The sequence below is a fragment of the Chlamydotis macqueenii genome, chromosome 6 (genome assembly GCF_036417535.1).
Source record: "Chlamydotis macqueenii isolate bChlMac1 chromosome 6, bChlMac1.mat, whole genome shotgun sequence".
NCBI lineage: Eukaryota > Metazoa > Chordata > Aves > Otidiformes > Otididae > Chlamydotis > Chlamydotis macqueenii.
This window is the reverse complement of record NC_141561.1, coordinates 45,165,685-45,180,390: the sequence shown is the minus strand read 5'-3', so window position 1 is coordinate 45,180,390 and position 14,706 is coordinate 45,165,685. Positions and strand designations below refer to the sequence as shown.

Here is a 14,706-nt window from a genome sequence, read left to right as displayed (position 1 = left end):
GGAGAGAGCATTTCCCTTGTGCAGCGAGCCCTCTCGGCCCTGACGGATCTGGGCTTTAGTACAGTCTGCCGCAAGCACATTTTTCTGTGCGTGTCTGTGCCAGATCAAGGCCACAGCAAGGCCCTGGAAGAAGTGTCTTCATGACAGCGATGCCGAGCAGCACCTTGCTGAGGTGCTAGAGCGTGCAGGGCTTTATTCACGGTAGCAGACGTGTTCCAGGCGTAAGGATTCCTACAGCTGACAGAGCAGGCGGATGACTGACAAGCTGTCTGACCAGTCGTTGGGTGGGAGGAGCAGCGGGAAATCCCAGACAGCCAATCAGAGGCAGCATTGCCTCAGGGGAGGGCGGGCACTGCAGCCCAGCAGCCCCGCCAGCTGGCGGCCAATCAGAGCCAGATTACCCTCAGGGCAGGACCAAACCGGGGCGGAGTGACGGCCCAGGGGACCAATCTGAGGCAGGATCCCATCAGCGCAGGGCGGGCACCTCACCTGGGTAGAGTGACAGCTGACGCCGCCAATCAGAGATCACTCCCTCAGGGAAGGGCGGGCTCTGCAGCCCAGCAGCCTGAGCACATGGGGGCCAATCAGGGGCAGCATCGCCTCAGAGGAGGAGACGGACAGCCCTCCCAGCCTATGGCAGTGAAGAGCGAGGTGAGCAGAAGGCGGGCTCTGCCGGAGCCGGGCCCAGCTGTGCCATGGCGCAGGTGGGGCCTGCCCCGTGGCTGAGCTGCGCCTGGCCCAGGCCCGGGGCCCCTCTTCATCCCTCCCCGCTGCCCCCCTTTGTCTCCTCTCCCTCTGCCCACCCCCGTGCTCTGGAACCCCCCATCTGCATGGGAGCCCCCGCCGCACACAGAGTCAGTGCCCCATTGGGATGGGGACGGAAAACACCGAAAATAGCAGAACGATAATTAAGGATGATCTTTGACAACAGACGGTAAAATGTGTAGCTTATTTTATCTGACACGGTGTAAGTACACAGAACTGGTCACGAGGAAAGGAGATATTACTCAAACTGACAAGGACAGCAGGAGAAATGTGGAACGAACAAGCTCCTGGCGAAAACATCAGGAGCACGGCTGGACAACAGCCAGCTGCCGTGAGCACTTAATGGCACACCAAGGCCCAGAGGTAAAAAGTGTCACCTCCTCTTCCTTGCGGCCTTCATCCCCAAGGACCCCCGCGCGCGACCACCAGACATCACGGCGCAGGCGCAACAAGAAGGCCGGGGCGCGGACCAGGGAAACGAGTTCCAGGAATGGGTCCGCCTTTCTGGGGAAGGTTATGAATTGTATCGGCGTTTCGCAGTCCTTATGAATATGTAAACGCTCCTGTGTATAATTACAGAAAGGTCCACCGACACAGGCGCGCACCTTTTTGGGAAGCGATCCCCTGTGCGCCCAGTGCGTCGGAAATAAAGTACACCTACTTTACAACCTTCTGGGTTGTGGAGTCTCTTTCTCCGCGTGCCAGGGGATCCCTCCCGCAAGGAGCCTGGGTGGGGGTGTCCCAGCCATCCCTCCTGCAAAAGGCTGGGCTGGTGGGGAAGCCTCCTGCAAGGAGCTGGGGGGGTGCTAGGGGGGTCCCCCTGCACAGAAGGGGGGAAGGGGCTGCAAGGAGCCAGTGGGGGATCCCTTCTGCAAAGATTTAGGGGGTCCCCCTTGCAAGGAGCTGGAGAGATCCCGGGGGCCCTTCCTACAAGGAACGGGGGGTGTCTCCTGCTAGACATGGGGGGGGTCCCTCCTGCCGGGAGCCTGGGGGGGATCTGGGGGTCCTTCTGCAAAATATGGGGGAGTCTCTCCTGCAAGGAGCTGGGGAGGGTCCTGCAGGTCCTTTCTGCAAGGAATGGGGGGATTCTTCCTGCTAGAAATGGGAGGGGGGACCTTCTGAAAGGAGCTGGGGAGGTGCTGGGGGTCCTTCCTGAAAAAAAATGAGGGGGTCCCTCCTGCAAGGAGCTGCGGGGGATCCTCCAAGTCGTTCCTGCAAGGAATGGGGGGGGTCTCTCCTGCAAGGAACTGGGGAGGACCTGGGGGTCATCCTGCAAGAAATAGCAGGGTCCCTTCAGCTTGGGGGGTCCTGGGGGTCCCTCCTGCAAAATATGGGGGTCCCTTCTACAAGAAGCCTGAGGGTCCTTCCTGCAGGAAATGGGGGGCATCCCTCCTGCTAGGAACTGGGAGGACGCTGGGGGTACCTCCGCTAAGGTCGAGGTCTCCTGGGGGTCCCTCCTGGCCGGATGGAGGGGGGCTCCCCCCGCAATCCCCCCCCCGCACTCACTGTCGGAAGAGCCGCTCCATGGCGCGCAGCTGCCGCCGGCTGAACTCCCGGAGCTCCCCACGGGGCTGAACACCCGCCGGCCGCTGCCTGGGGCGAGCCCTCGCCACCCAGCCGTCCCAGCGGGCTCTGCGCTCTGGCTCCGGGTTCCACCGCCCGGCTCCGCCAGCTCCTCCGCCACCATGCTGTCCGGATGCCTGCGCCCCCCGCCCCGCCTGCACCCACCCCCTCCGCCTCCCCCAGCAGTCCCGGGGCTCTCCCAGGGATGCTGCTGCCATCCCTTGGGATCAAGGCCTTTTCCAGCCCCGCCTCAACGCATCCACAGACCCCTGCGCCCCGCTCCCAGCTGCATCCCTCAGTTACGGGGCGGGGGGCCCAGGGCGGGAGGCAGGCAGCGCCCATCCCAAACCATCCCTTGCACCCCCAGATGCTGCCCGCAGCACAAGGGTCAACCTATGTGGGCGCACAAGGATGCGCCTTGTCCCCAAAATCAGCCCAGGCCAGCCCATGGAGGGGAGCCCCCGCCAGATCTGAGGGGGGAAAAATGGGACGCATCCATAACCAGAGCCTGGCGGCACGGCCGCTCGCCCCCTGCTCAAAGCTGGGCATCGGGCACCGGCCATCGCACACCCCGGGGTGCCCCTGGGGAGCCCTGCCAGAAAATGCGCCCGCAGACGCTGCAGTTTCTGAATCAGCAAGCTGCAGCCCCTCTGTGCTGCTTTTAGGCTTTTTCATCCCATTAAAAAGAAAAAAAAAAAAACAAAAAACCCTCAAATCCCCCGCTGGGGCTGCGCTCACACCCACAGTAGCCTCAGCCAAAAGAATCTGCAGAGGCCTCGGCACAGCCTGCTCCGCGCGAAGCGAGGGCAGAGCGGCTGCAGGGGCCACGTGCACTCGAGCTGCCCGCTCCCCGCACAGACCCCCTCCCCAAAACGCCGCTGCTCCCCAGAAACCGGGGGCTGCTCTCGCCCTCGGGAACGCAAACGGTGGCGGCAGGGCTGCATCTGATGGTGACGGCGGGCGAGCGAGCCCGCGTCACTGCCGCATCCCCGCTGACCGGGACTCCGCTCTCCTCTCACCCGGCCGCTGTAACACAAGGGCACGGCCCACGCAGCTCTTCTTCCTCCCTTCCCAGCACCACATGGCAGCTCGTTCCAGCATTCTTGGCATCCCACATCCCACGTTTCCCATGTCCCCTAGGCTCCAGCTTCCCTGGGACGCCATGGGGACCGGGGGTCACGGGATTTGCACATGTATGGGGACAATTGCGCACATACACGCACGCACACACAAAAAAAACCACAGCAGGCTACAGTAACTCAACCTTTTCTAACAACAAAAACCGCACTACTACAGAAAACCAAGGTCCTACGCGCACTACAGTCACGCCCACGGGCCCAAAAATCTACGAGACTCCTCAAAACAAACCCACACCTCGTTCTGCATCCAAAACTGGAGAGTCCACAGCGCGATGGTCCATGCCTGCTGCAGGCCTTCACCTTCCAAAGGCCCACATGCGGCCCCCTCCTACGCGCCTCCTCTCTTGGCAGGTTCTGCCGTGGGCTCTCTGGCCTTCTGCTTGCCCACGCAGACAGGCTTCTGGGCTTGCAGGGACGCTTCTTTCAGCCTGCGCAAAACGGGAGGGGAAAGCGTCCATCACCGCGTCAACCCCCCAAAACACAGCTGGCCTCCGCACTTGCACCCCTCCTAGGACCCTCCCCACACCATGGGGTGACGCTGAAGGACAGCGGAGCAGCAAGAGCCTCGCACGCACCGGCAAAAACTTCAGCAGGCACTTTCCCTGTGCCCATTCCTCGTGCCCTGGACAGCCCTTCCCATCGGCTCCCACGCCTGGCTCCGTCCCGCACCGGCCCTCCACCCCAGCCGATGCCGCCGCTCTCCCTGGGGCCGGCCCCCCCGCACCAGGGAATTTGCCAAGGGTCCCCCGCTCTGCCACTGCCTGACTGCGCTGGGCCCTGCGAGGCACCCAGACCACGTCTCCCTGCTTCTCACAATTCTTGGTGGGACCACACCAACACGTGACCAGTCCTGGCCAGCGGCACAACCAGGCGTGTATCGCTGCCGCGAGGCTGCACCACTCCTTCCCCCGAGTTTCCCCTCGCTTTGCAGCCCAGGACCTTGGCTCACTCGGACCCGCAGCCACCCACAGCCACACGGCCTCTCTGCTACCTCTTGCTCTCATGGAGCTTCATCGTTTCTTCTCTCTTCTCCAGGCAGCTCTGGAGGCTCTTGAGCTTTTCCAACAGCTTCTGCAGGTGTTTCTGCCTCTGCAGCCCCGCTTGTTCCCTTTCCTCCTGAGGGAGCTGCTTCAGAGACCGCGTTCCTGACAGCTCCCTCATCTTCATCAGGCTTGCCAGAGCACTAATGGTGTCAAGGTACTGCGGAAAGCTCCGGGAATGCATTATTTCCTCGGCTGCCAATTCCTCTGCCACCTACCATCACCCTGCTCAGCCACCTGCTCTCCTTCTGCTCCACTGAGGCAGACAGACAACGCCGCGAGGAACCTGCTGCGCTGCCCTTCCCACTTTGTCTACTTTCCATGCGTGCTTTCCCTGGGCGAGCTTCTCAGAGGGGCTCTGTCCTCACGGACCGTACCCTCTCCTCAAGGATCAGCCCCGACTCCCTGAGGGTAACAGCCCCAGAGAGCTGAGATGGGAAGGGGAGAAGGATGTGCTGTTGCGTGTCCGGGCATCCCCAGACGCCCTGGCAGACGCCCGGCGTGCCCCGGGACCTGCCATCCACACTTTGGCCTCACCCACGTTCCCGCAAGAGCCCTTGCGCCCATCGCTCACTTCGGAAACGCGTTTGAAACCACCCTCCCCTCTACGAGCGCTGGGTACTGTTTCTACACGTCTGTCGCTGACCTACCGTCTTCTCGCTGAGCTCTGCCGCCTTAGCCACCGCCGAGCCTGTCGCCCCATGAGCAGCCTCGCACGAGCCCTCGTGAGGAACGGCGTCAGGAGCCTGCGCAGACAGGGAAAGAGCAATGGAGCCACCGCACTGCCTGGCGCTGGGCTGAGCTGCCTTGTGCGCCTGCCTTCCACTGCACGGGACAGGCTGCCCTGGCCACGCCGCGGTCTGCAGCCTCCCACCCCGGCCAGCTCCAGGCATCCTGGTTTTCCCATCGAGGCCGCAGGCGCCATAAACCACGCCCTGCCTTCTCACCTTGGCGGGCTTTGGTGCTGTTCCTGGCGCCGGTGCCGGCTCCTTCACAAGACTTTTTTTTCGCACTACGTTCCCCAGCAAGTCTTTCACCAGGACCACACACGGCTCTGAACCCTTCTTCTCGCCAGCTGGAGGCAAACAAACACCCACCACGATGTGCCGCTCTCCGTACGACACGCTGCGCCTTCCCAGCTCGGCCCCTTGGAGCCTCGCCGGGTTGCCCGGGCTCGGAGACGGGCACAGGCTACGGAGAACAGCCCGTACACGCCCGCCCTGCAGATATCACTACCCGAGCATCTGGCCATTGCTTTCTCTACATATTTAGGATGCAACCCTACTTCCCTGGGGGACAAGTCGGAGATTGCACCCCTCACCGCTCCTCTGCTTGGGAGCTTCTACCAGCGATGGCACCGCTTGTCCACACTGCTCTCCGTACAGGGAGAGACCCTATGGAGAGGGACCGAAAGAGAATGGCCGAGGCTGGCAGAGGACTCTCACACCGCATGCTAATCCCAAGGCTTTACGAGACCCACGGCTCTGTTCCTTGAGGCGCTGGCTGCTCTCGCTTGCCTCGAGGAGCGCAGCAGCCGAGCGCGGGAGCCCTCACGCACAGCGCCGGGCGCCTGCTCGCTGCTGGCTCCCACAGCGCGGCAGCTCCTGCTGCCAAGCCCTTCGCTGGCCGCCTCCTGCCAACGCCACCTCCTCACACGGCACCACGCGCTTTTCTGAAGCCTGGCGCTTTTTCTTCTGCAACGCTTTCCTAGCACCTGCGCACACTACCACGCACGGGAGAGCTGCCTTTGCACAGGAACAGCCTGAGCCCCATGCACGTGAGGAGCCTGTGCCCCTGGCATGGCCCATTGCCCCCTCCTCCGCGTTATGGGCTCCACCACACCTGTCAGGCCCTAACGGATGCCTCTTCCCCCTACAGCCGTGACAGCCTCACTTACCTGAGGACTGACTCTCCTCCAGCATCTTCAGTCTGCCCCGGAGCTCGTCCATGCCTGCTTTTTGGCGCTGGATCGTTTCCTCGTGCCTCTGGCCTCGGCACCTCCTGCCCAGGTTGACCAAGGCCCACACCAGCTGCAGGAAGAAGCAGCCCAGTCAGTTCTCGCCCAAATCGCCTCCGGCTCAACACGAGCTCAGCTTGACCCCGGTTTAGACACCGCCACGCTGAAAGATGCCGCGCCCTCAGCAGGTGCCAAGAGCCAAGCCCGTGGGGCGTCTCTCCCCACAGTCTCTTGGCAGATTGGTGGGGTAGAGGAGCGGCAGCAGAGACCCCTTCCGTGGTCCTCTGTGCCGGCCTCACGCCACCAAGGGCATCAGCCCTGCAAACGCTCCGGAGAGCTGGGAGAGGGACGGCGCTTGGCTCTCAGCAGCCCCCTCAGTGTTTTTCTCTGGCACTTGGCGCCACCACAGAGGATTTTATTCCCTTGGACACAGGCACACCGATCCGCTCGGTGGCCTGCCTTTCTACGTGATCACAGAATGAGAGAATGGTTTGGCTTGGAAGGGACCTTTAAAGCCCACCCAGCCCAACCCCCCCGCAAGGAGCAGGGACATCTCCAACCAGACCAGGTTGCTCAGAGCCCCGGCCAACCTGGCCTGGAATGTTTCCAGGGATGGGGCATCCACCACCTCTCTGGGCAACCTGGGCCAGTGCTCTACCGATGATGTCCTACCAATGGCATGCGTGATTCTCTTCTACACTACACCCGTGCACACAGACCCCCACAGTTCCTTTGCTTGCTGCACCGCCCCAAACATCCAGACACTCAGGAGAAGGGAGGCCCTTCATCCCACCCTGCCCACTGCTGCAAGCTCCCCGCTCGGCTCTGGCCGCTGTCGCCCCGCCCTTTGCTCTCAAACAACAGCTGTGCTGGGCTGCAGCTCTGGCGCCCGGCGCTTCCCCTCCCCATCGCTACGTGCGCACCAGGACAGGCGCTACCTCCCGCTCAGCGTCAGGCTCCGAGTCACCGCCTGGCACCCAGCCTTCCTCGCTGGCACGCCCTCTGCCACCCTTGCCGTACAGGATGTACGATGCCTACAGTCCCTCCAGCTGCTGCCGCAGTCACCTTGCAGTTCTTCCCTTTTCCCGTGCCAGGGAACTCAAAAGGGGATTCAGTGCGGGGGACAACAGTCCCTCCATTCCCGTCCTGTGCAACACGCTACCCCTGCTCCTGCGCGCTCAGCCCTGTCACTGCTTTTGTGGTGCCAATCCCACCAGCAAGGTTGGGAAAAGGAGCCAACGCTTGCAGATCTTCCCCTCCGTCGCCCCCGCCTCTGCTTGGCAATTAGCACAACCATCCGCACACACCACACCTCGCGCTTCCAAAGCGCTGCGCCCACACCCAGCTCCTCACCCGCTGGCAATGCCCGTGCAGGAGCGCGGCTGACGCGGCTCGTGGGTGGCACAGGCAGCCCCGCTCCTGCCTTCGGCCAGCTCGGAGCATGCCTGAGGCGGGCTGGGGCACTGGCCACTCTCACCGGCACACTGACAAACACCACGTGCGCCATCGATACCCTCAGCAAACCCAGAGCTCGGCAGCCTCCGCACGGACTCACCCTCCTAAAGGCTTCAGCCACCTTCGCCGGTATCCCGGGAGCCTCTTCCACCTTCACCACCGCTTCTTGCGAGGCGTCCCTCAGCGCCTGACACTCTGCTTGGGCTTGCCTGTGCCAAGAGACAAGACCCTTGAGGGACACCGTGACGGACAGCAGCTGCCCAAACAGCCTGCGGAGAGCAGCACCCCGGGCACCCGTCGGTGACTGTCACGGTGTGGGTGGGAACGTTCAGCTCAGTTCGTGGAGACTTCAACACACGGCCACTGGCACGCGTTCCACTCAACTCCTATCTCAGTTCACGTGGCGCTTGCATAGAGCCCCCATCGCTGAGCTCCGCTCCGCGGCTCTCACACACACCTTTGGCTCCCGGGGAGGTCCCAAAATGCCACCAGCTGCTGGGAATCCACTAAGCAGCTTTGGCCAAGGCCCCAGTTCACGGCTGCATGTACCTTAACTCGTTAGCTGCTGCTTGCAGAGCTCGATCCTTCTCCTTCATCACCATGGACATCTCCAGCAGCTCCCTTCTAAGCAGGTGCAGCTCCTGCTCTTGCTGTTTCACCTGGCAGATGTTCTGCTCCACTTCTGACTTCAGCTGCTCGCTCAGCTCCCCTAGGCACACCACAGCTCCATGGGTGTCTGGCTCCCCCATCACCCAAGCCCTGGGGGATCCGCACCTCCCAGTGATCCGACGTCTGCGACCACGTCCCTTTTTCCCAAGGCGTTGTCATAAGGGTCGTCAGCCATCATGGGGCTTGTCCCCACAAACCCTCACCCTGCCCTCGCTAGCAGCCCTCGCCTCCTGGGCCCTGCCACCAGACCTTGCTTCCCCAAGTCACAGCGCAGGGCCGGTCTCTGTCAGGGCAGATGCCGCAATCACGGCTCGCTATGGCTACTTGCCTTCTGCTTCGAGAAAAGTGGGGTCGCCAGCATTTCCTGGCCTGCCCGCTTTCACCCACCTGCCTTCCTCATTCGCTTCGCGCTGTTATGGCCAGCAAAAGTGGGCCACGCGCATCCCTTTGCCTCACACCTCAGGCTCCTTTCTGCCCCATACAGCCTCCCCAAAGCAACGTCACGCCCACTGAGGGATCCCCGGCCAGGCTCTCCCAGTTTAAAGCCTCAGGCCACCTGCGGCTCCAAGGTGTGTACTCTTAACTTGAGCATTCACGGATTTGTTGTGTAAGTGCCAAGGCACAAAAATTAAAAGCTCAGTAACACCACAAGTCCCCCACAGTCTTACCCCATGTGCTGGGCAGTTCTTTATGTAGTGGCCAGGTTTCCCACAACGGAAGCAAGTATATGATGGTGGAGGGGCAGCCAAGGGATTCTTCACGTAACTAGAAGTTTTTTGGGAAAAAAAAACCAAAAAGGTATGCATGTGTCTCTCTACAATTTGTCCACAGGCTCCAAAGAACACATTTGACATTATCAACACCTACTTGACTGGATCATATTCACGGCAAGACTGCGCCATCATAGCTTTTATCTTCTCTTCTTCGGTGGCACTGGCTTCAGCCAGGTTGGCAGTCTGTGTAACGGGGAATTATTTGACACACATTAGAAACACCCTTCAGCCCACACAGCCAACGACACCAGCACTCACCCACTGCTGTAAAGAGCAGCACGGTGCTGGCTGCGCTTGCGCAGAAACAGCTGCTCATACAAAACACAGGTGTCCTGACGGCCTTTGCAGCATGGCCGTATAACCAGAACATGGTGGCACACAATTCTTCTAAACAGGTATCTATAAGCAGCAAAATTAAAATTAGTTACAACTTTTTTTTAAATCATGCAGAAAAGCGTATACTTTGTTCATAAATGTCTGTATTAGGTGACCCTAACATGTTATCCATGATCAGATCCAATGATCCAGGGTTAGAGGAACACCTCTCACCATTCCAGTGAAGAAAAAGGAGTTTTCCTTAAAAGAAAGGTGAAAAATACAAAACACCACCTAGTAACTTTTCTGCTATCAGGACTATTTTGAAATGCATACTTACCCATACTATTTGACCCGAGTGACAAATCAAGAGCTCGACCATCACCAGTCAAGTATCTCCTTCTGTTACTTCTTTATACTTCAGCAGCCGAATGGCAGTGCTGTCAGCTCTGAAGAAAAATGCTGTCCCTTCTCCACGGGTAAATTCCAAGTGGCAGTACACTAAAGAAAGGCTTCACCTTTGGGAAATTAAAGCAGCATCAACCCTGAAGTCACCCAGATCCAAAAATGTGCTGCAGGCAGAAGTTCAGGAAAGCGACGGGGATTTTACCCACAGGTGCACCCGGCTCTAACCCTGCAGCAAGATCTCCACACTGGGTTTTAGATATTTTCATTTGCAGACAAACTGCTAAACTGAACTGCTTCATCAGATAAAGTGGAAAGATCAAATGCAGAGCTGTAGAAGACCACTTTGTGTCGCAACGAGAGTTAAATCCACCGCAATCTATTAGAGACGTTTAAGCCCTCAGAGGGGCCCAACCAACATCACTTCAATTATCCAGTTCTAGGAATAAAGACCCAAGTATTGAAGGTCGTGAAAAGGAATCAGTTAGCCTCACAGAACTGTTCTCAACATGGATGGGATGTGTTGGGTTTGGTCTTTGTTGGAACCTCAAGTCCCATGTAAGGAACAGCACCAACTTTAACAAGAGCGGTTTCTCAGTGGTTTTTGATAACGTCTGTAAACTGCATTAGGCAAAAAAAAAAGTATTTAAAACAAAAGCGAAGGACACAAAGTGAAAATGGCAAAAATGACACAGGTGTGTGTGTGTTTTATATAAAGTGCACAAGTATGTGTGTATGTGGGTATGGAATCAAGCGCGGTGTGTAGGAACAAATGTGAGAGTGTGTTTTTACATACTGCTTTTGGTGTTCCGCTCACTGGCTCAGCTGGACTTCTAGAAAAAGAAAGAAAGAAAGGAGATCAGAACTTGAAATAAAGCACTTGTACCCCACAGAAAGCAGTGAAAACAGATTATAAAGCCTCAACATCAGCACCTTATGTACTGATAGCCCAGCGAATGTGGGAATTTATTCATATACATAAACTGTTCTCTCCTGGAACATCCAGTGCCACTAAAAACAACCACAAACATCCCAATTCTACTCTGTCACAAATTATTCCAAGACTTCCAGGGACAGAACACAACAGGGCAAGAGGAAGTCCTCAGGTATTTTGCCTCTGCTCTCTAAGTATCAAAACCAGGAAATCTGTGCTACAGTGTCCTGTTCTTAAATAACCAGCCATCAAACCAGGAAGGTAACTGTAGCCAAGCTGTAGATTCCTGGTGTTACAAAGAGGCACCAGATACAGAACTGAGTTTCTAAGAAAGAACAGTGATGGCCTAGACACTGCGAAGGGCAAGTGTACTTAGCGCAAAAAGATCAGTCACCTGACCATATTTAGCCATGGCAGCGCCAAAAATACCAAATGTGTTACATCTGCTGTATGGGCTGAAAACAGGAGTAGAAATGTCACCTGACAGCAGTTCCTAGGATCTGGTGTGATTTAGGAGTCCTGTGACAAACGTACTGTCCCAGCAGGCTTAAAAATGTCCGTCTGCTTTGGGACATTCAAACCTACCCGATCACAACAAAAATTAACAGCAGCTTTAACAGGAAAGAGAAATCTGAATGCCTCTGTACGCCAATATCCAGGAAAAAGTGAACAGACTGCACCCGCTACCAAAGAATACAATGCTTTAGGGACACTCACGGGACAGAGGTTTTGCTGGGAGCTTTAACTCCTCCAGCAGGGATTCGTCTCACAATTACCGAGCAGTTCTTCGGAATCAAGGCATCATCATCTGTGTATTCTGAAAGCAATACAGAAATAAAAAATCAGTCAATTTGTAAGAATGTACATTAATACGCAATTCCGTAGCATTCAGAGGATCCCTGTACAGATTGAAAAGCCAAATGTTATATGTAAGATCCCGCTTTTATCGTCTCAACACACTAACAGGACATCTCAAGAAATCTGCAGGTTTGAGAATCAAACACAAGCAGCGATTTCTGTTTGATTCTTTCAAAAGAGTTTGAATGCCAACAGCAACATGGTCTGAAAGGTCACTAAAGGAGAGTCTGCCAGTGCATGAGGTTCTTTCCTGATCTAGCTGAAGTTGCTTTTGCCCATTTGCCTTTGTCCATTTTGCCTTCCTAGTGTCTTAACACGAGTCCATCATACCATTCTTCCCACTGGCTCTTAAAACCCCGCTTGCTTTGAGCTTACCTTAGCATTGCTTCTGTCACTAGGTTGCCATTATGGAAAGCAACAGTGACTGAGCTGGAAAGGGTTCGAGTTCTCTGAACAAGCAGGCCATCTTCACTCAAGTGTCACTTTGCTCTTTCCGAGATCGTTTCCACATTTAGTCAGGACTCCTGCACAGACAAAGTGACACAAAAACCATACTTGATGTCCACATGTAAGAGCGCCAAACATCCCATTTAGGCAGAAGATCCTGGTCTAGATTTTCCCTTCCTCTTCTGAAGGTGAGTTTAGGCATCTGCAGCTGATTAAGAAAACCTGAAAGTCACCGTTATGCACACAGACCAACAGTTTGGCACACAGACCTGTTACACTGAAATGTATTCCCTAGCTTGGCCCTGAAAACCACTGGGGGATTTTTGCGTTTTCCCATGAAAACACCCTTACGAAAGCTTCCGGAAGCATCTGTGTCACTAACAGACCAACTTTAACATTTGACACTCATGCAACACACCCTGCCTAGAGGAGGATCTTGCCGCTGTTAAACAGCAGGGATGCTCTGTAAAGTACGAAGCAGATTCCTCCTTCAACTTCACCCTTAGGCAGCACCACACTTAACAGAACCCAGTGAAGCAGAGACTTTTTCTTCTCTGCAGGCTGATTACGTACAGAAACAATGCAACACACCTTGGACAACTGGTGCGATGTCTGTTGGAGGAACACTTGATGGGGTAACATACTGATGAGCATCAACTTTTGTTCTGAAACTTGACCTTCTGTTCCTCACCTGCTATAACAGAATCTACCTCTTTGCCCCATTTCAAAACATTTCTTCTTTTGGAGCGAATCATTGGGCTCCGTTGCGGGCTATGAGCATCCAACATTCTGGTTTTAAGGCTCCGTTTGAGACAGACCCAGCTGTTACAGGAGTGGTGTCAGCCAGCTGGCCATTCAGCCTGCTTGCGTTTGTGAAGCTGAAAGTACCTTAGCAAATAAAGACAAAATTCAGAGACCCTTCTGCAGAAAAGCCCTTAAAGCAAATCAGACATTTTTCAAAAGCTCTTGACAGTTTTATTCAACACCACAGGAAAACCAAAGCCTTCTGAAATGTGTCCCCACCTACATATGTCATGGCATCCACTGGCCTCCTGAGACCCCTAATACTGTGCTGTTGAGTCTCCTCACAAACATTCTCCTGAAAATGGTTTCACTGCCTGTCGATCAACAGCGAGCTTTATGTCCAACCACTGTAAAGGCTGGGGCTGAACTTACACTTCCCGCAGCGAACATACGATTCTGTTTAAGTTTAAACACAAAAATCAGGAAGAGGAAAAAAACAGTAGAACACATTCTAAAGAAAAGACTGATGTAAGGGTGCCAGGGAACTAAAGGAAAAAAATAATGTTTAAAAAGTGAAAACAATTTACAAGTCTCTTTATTTCTGAAAAGTCCCATCCCAAAGTCTCCAATTACATTTAACCTCCTCAAGATGGCAGATCACCAAACAGAAACATCATACTAAGTAATACAAACCCATTATCAGCTCCAAGAATTGAGCAGATTTAAATGAATTTATGACTTCTCTAAGAATCCTTCTTGCTTATATTCACCATAAATGTTCTGCCGCAAAACTTCAGTACCGGCCCGACACCGTTACCGTGCACTATCAGGGAAAAAACCACCCACGGTTAGAAATGAATGATGAACTGATGCTCCATAGCATCTGCGTGGCAGTGTCCCTGGTGTACAGCAGCAGTTCTATTAACAAGAAATGCCAAACTGTCCTTCAGAGGCAGCCAACACTCAAGTGCACGATGGCTTTAAGGGCTCTGCTGAGATTCCAACTCACAGCTGCACTCTTGACCCAAAATGTTGCTGGGGAGCAGTTTCTGCAACAGCCACAGAACCAGTTTTCCAGTGCCGCGGCGTACAAGAAGTTGAAGGCAAAGTTAAGTGACCAAACCCGCTGTTTTTCTTCAAGCCAGCCACCTGTTCCATTGCCATCCCGTTCAGCTTCCTCCAGCAGATTTCAAAGAAATCTGGCAAGCCTGTTCTTATCAGATATCCTCCCACATTTCCGTATCATTTTCCCTGAAGAATTCCCGGAAAGCAAAACCTTAGTGAGCTCTCCACGTTGCACATGAAGCGCGGGCACTTGTAGCCTGGCTGTGTGGCTGAAACACAGCTCTGGCGGTGGTTGTCAGAAGAGCCGCGAGGAAGGAACAGCTCTGTGGGGCTCCCAGCACAAGTCCCAGCTAGGGATGGAGGGCGAATCCCATTGTCGCTTCCCACCCCGCGCCCGCCGCCCCCACGCACCTTCTTTGGTCTGGGCGTTGGTGATCTGCAGGTCGCTGTTGGGCGCCTTCAGCTTCTCCCGGGCCATGATCTGGCGCTTGAGGTCGCGCAGGGAGATGTGCAGGCCGTTGAAGATGAGCGTGTGGTACTTGAGGCTGGAGGAGAACTTATAGTGCAGGCAGGACAT

At 55.9% G+C, this 14,706-nt stretch overlaps 1 protein-coding gene across 1 annotated transcript; it reads right to left on the bottom strand.

The window, feature by feature from the left end:
- Positions 1-9,451: 9,451 nt before the first annotated feature.
- LOC147600382 (E3 ubiquitin-protein ligase RBBP6-like) lies at positions 9,452-14,706 on the bottom strand. The gene is made up of 4 exons (XM_086751274.1): positions 14,541-14,706; positions 11,733-11,832; positions 10,803-10,914; positions 9,452-9,544 (listed from the first exon to the last, which is right to left on the bottom strand). The coding sequence occupies exons 1-4, from the start codon at positions 14,704-14,706 to the stop codon at positions 9,452-9,454; spliced, it is 471 nt and encodes a 156-aa protein (XP_086607400.1).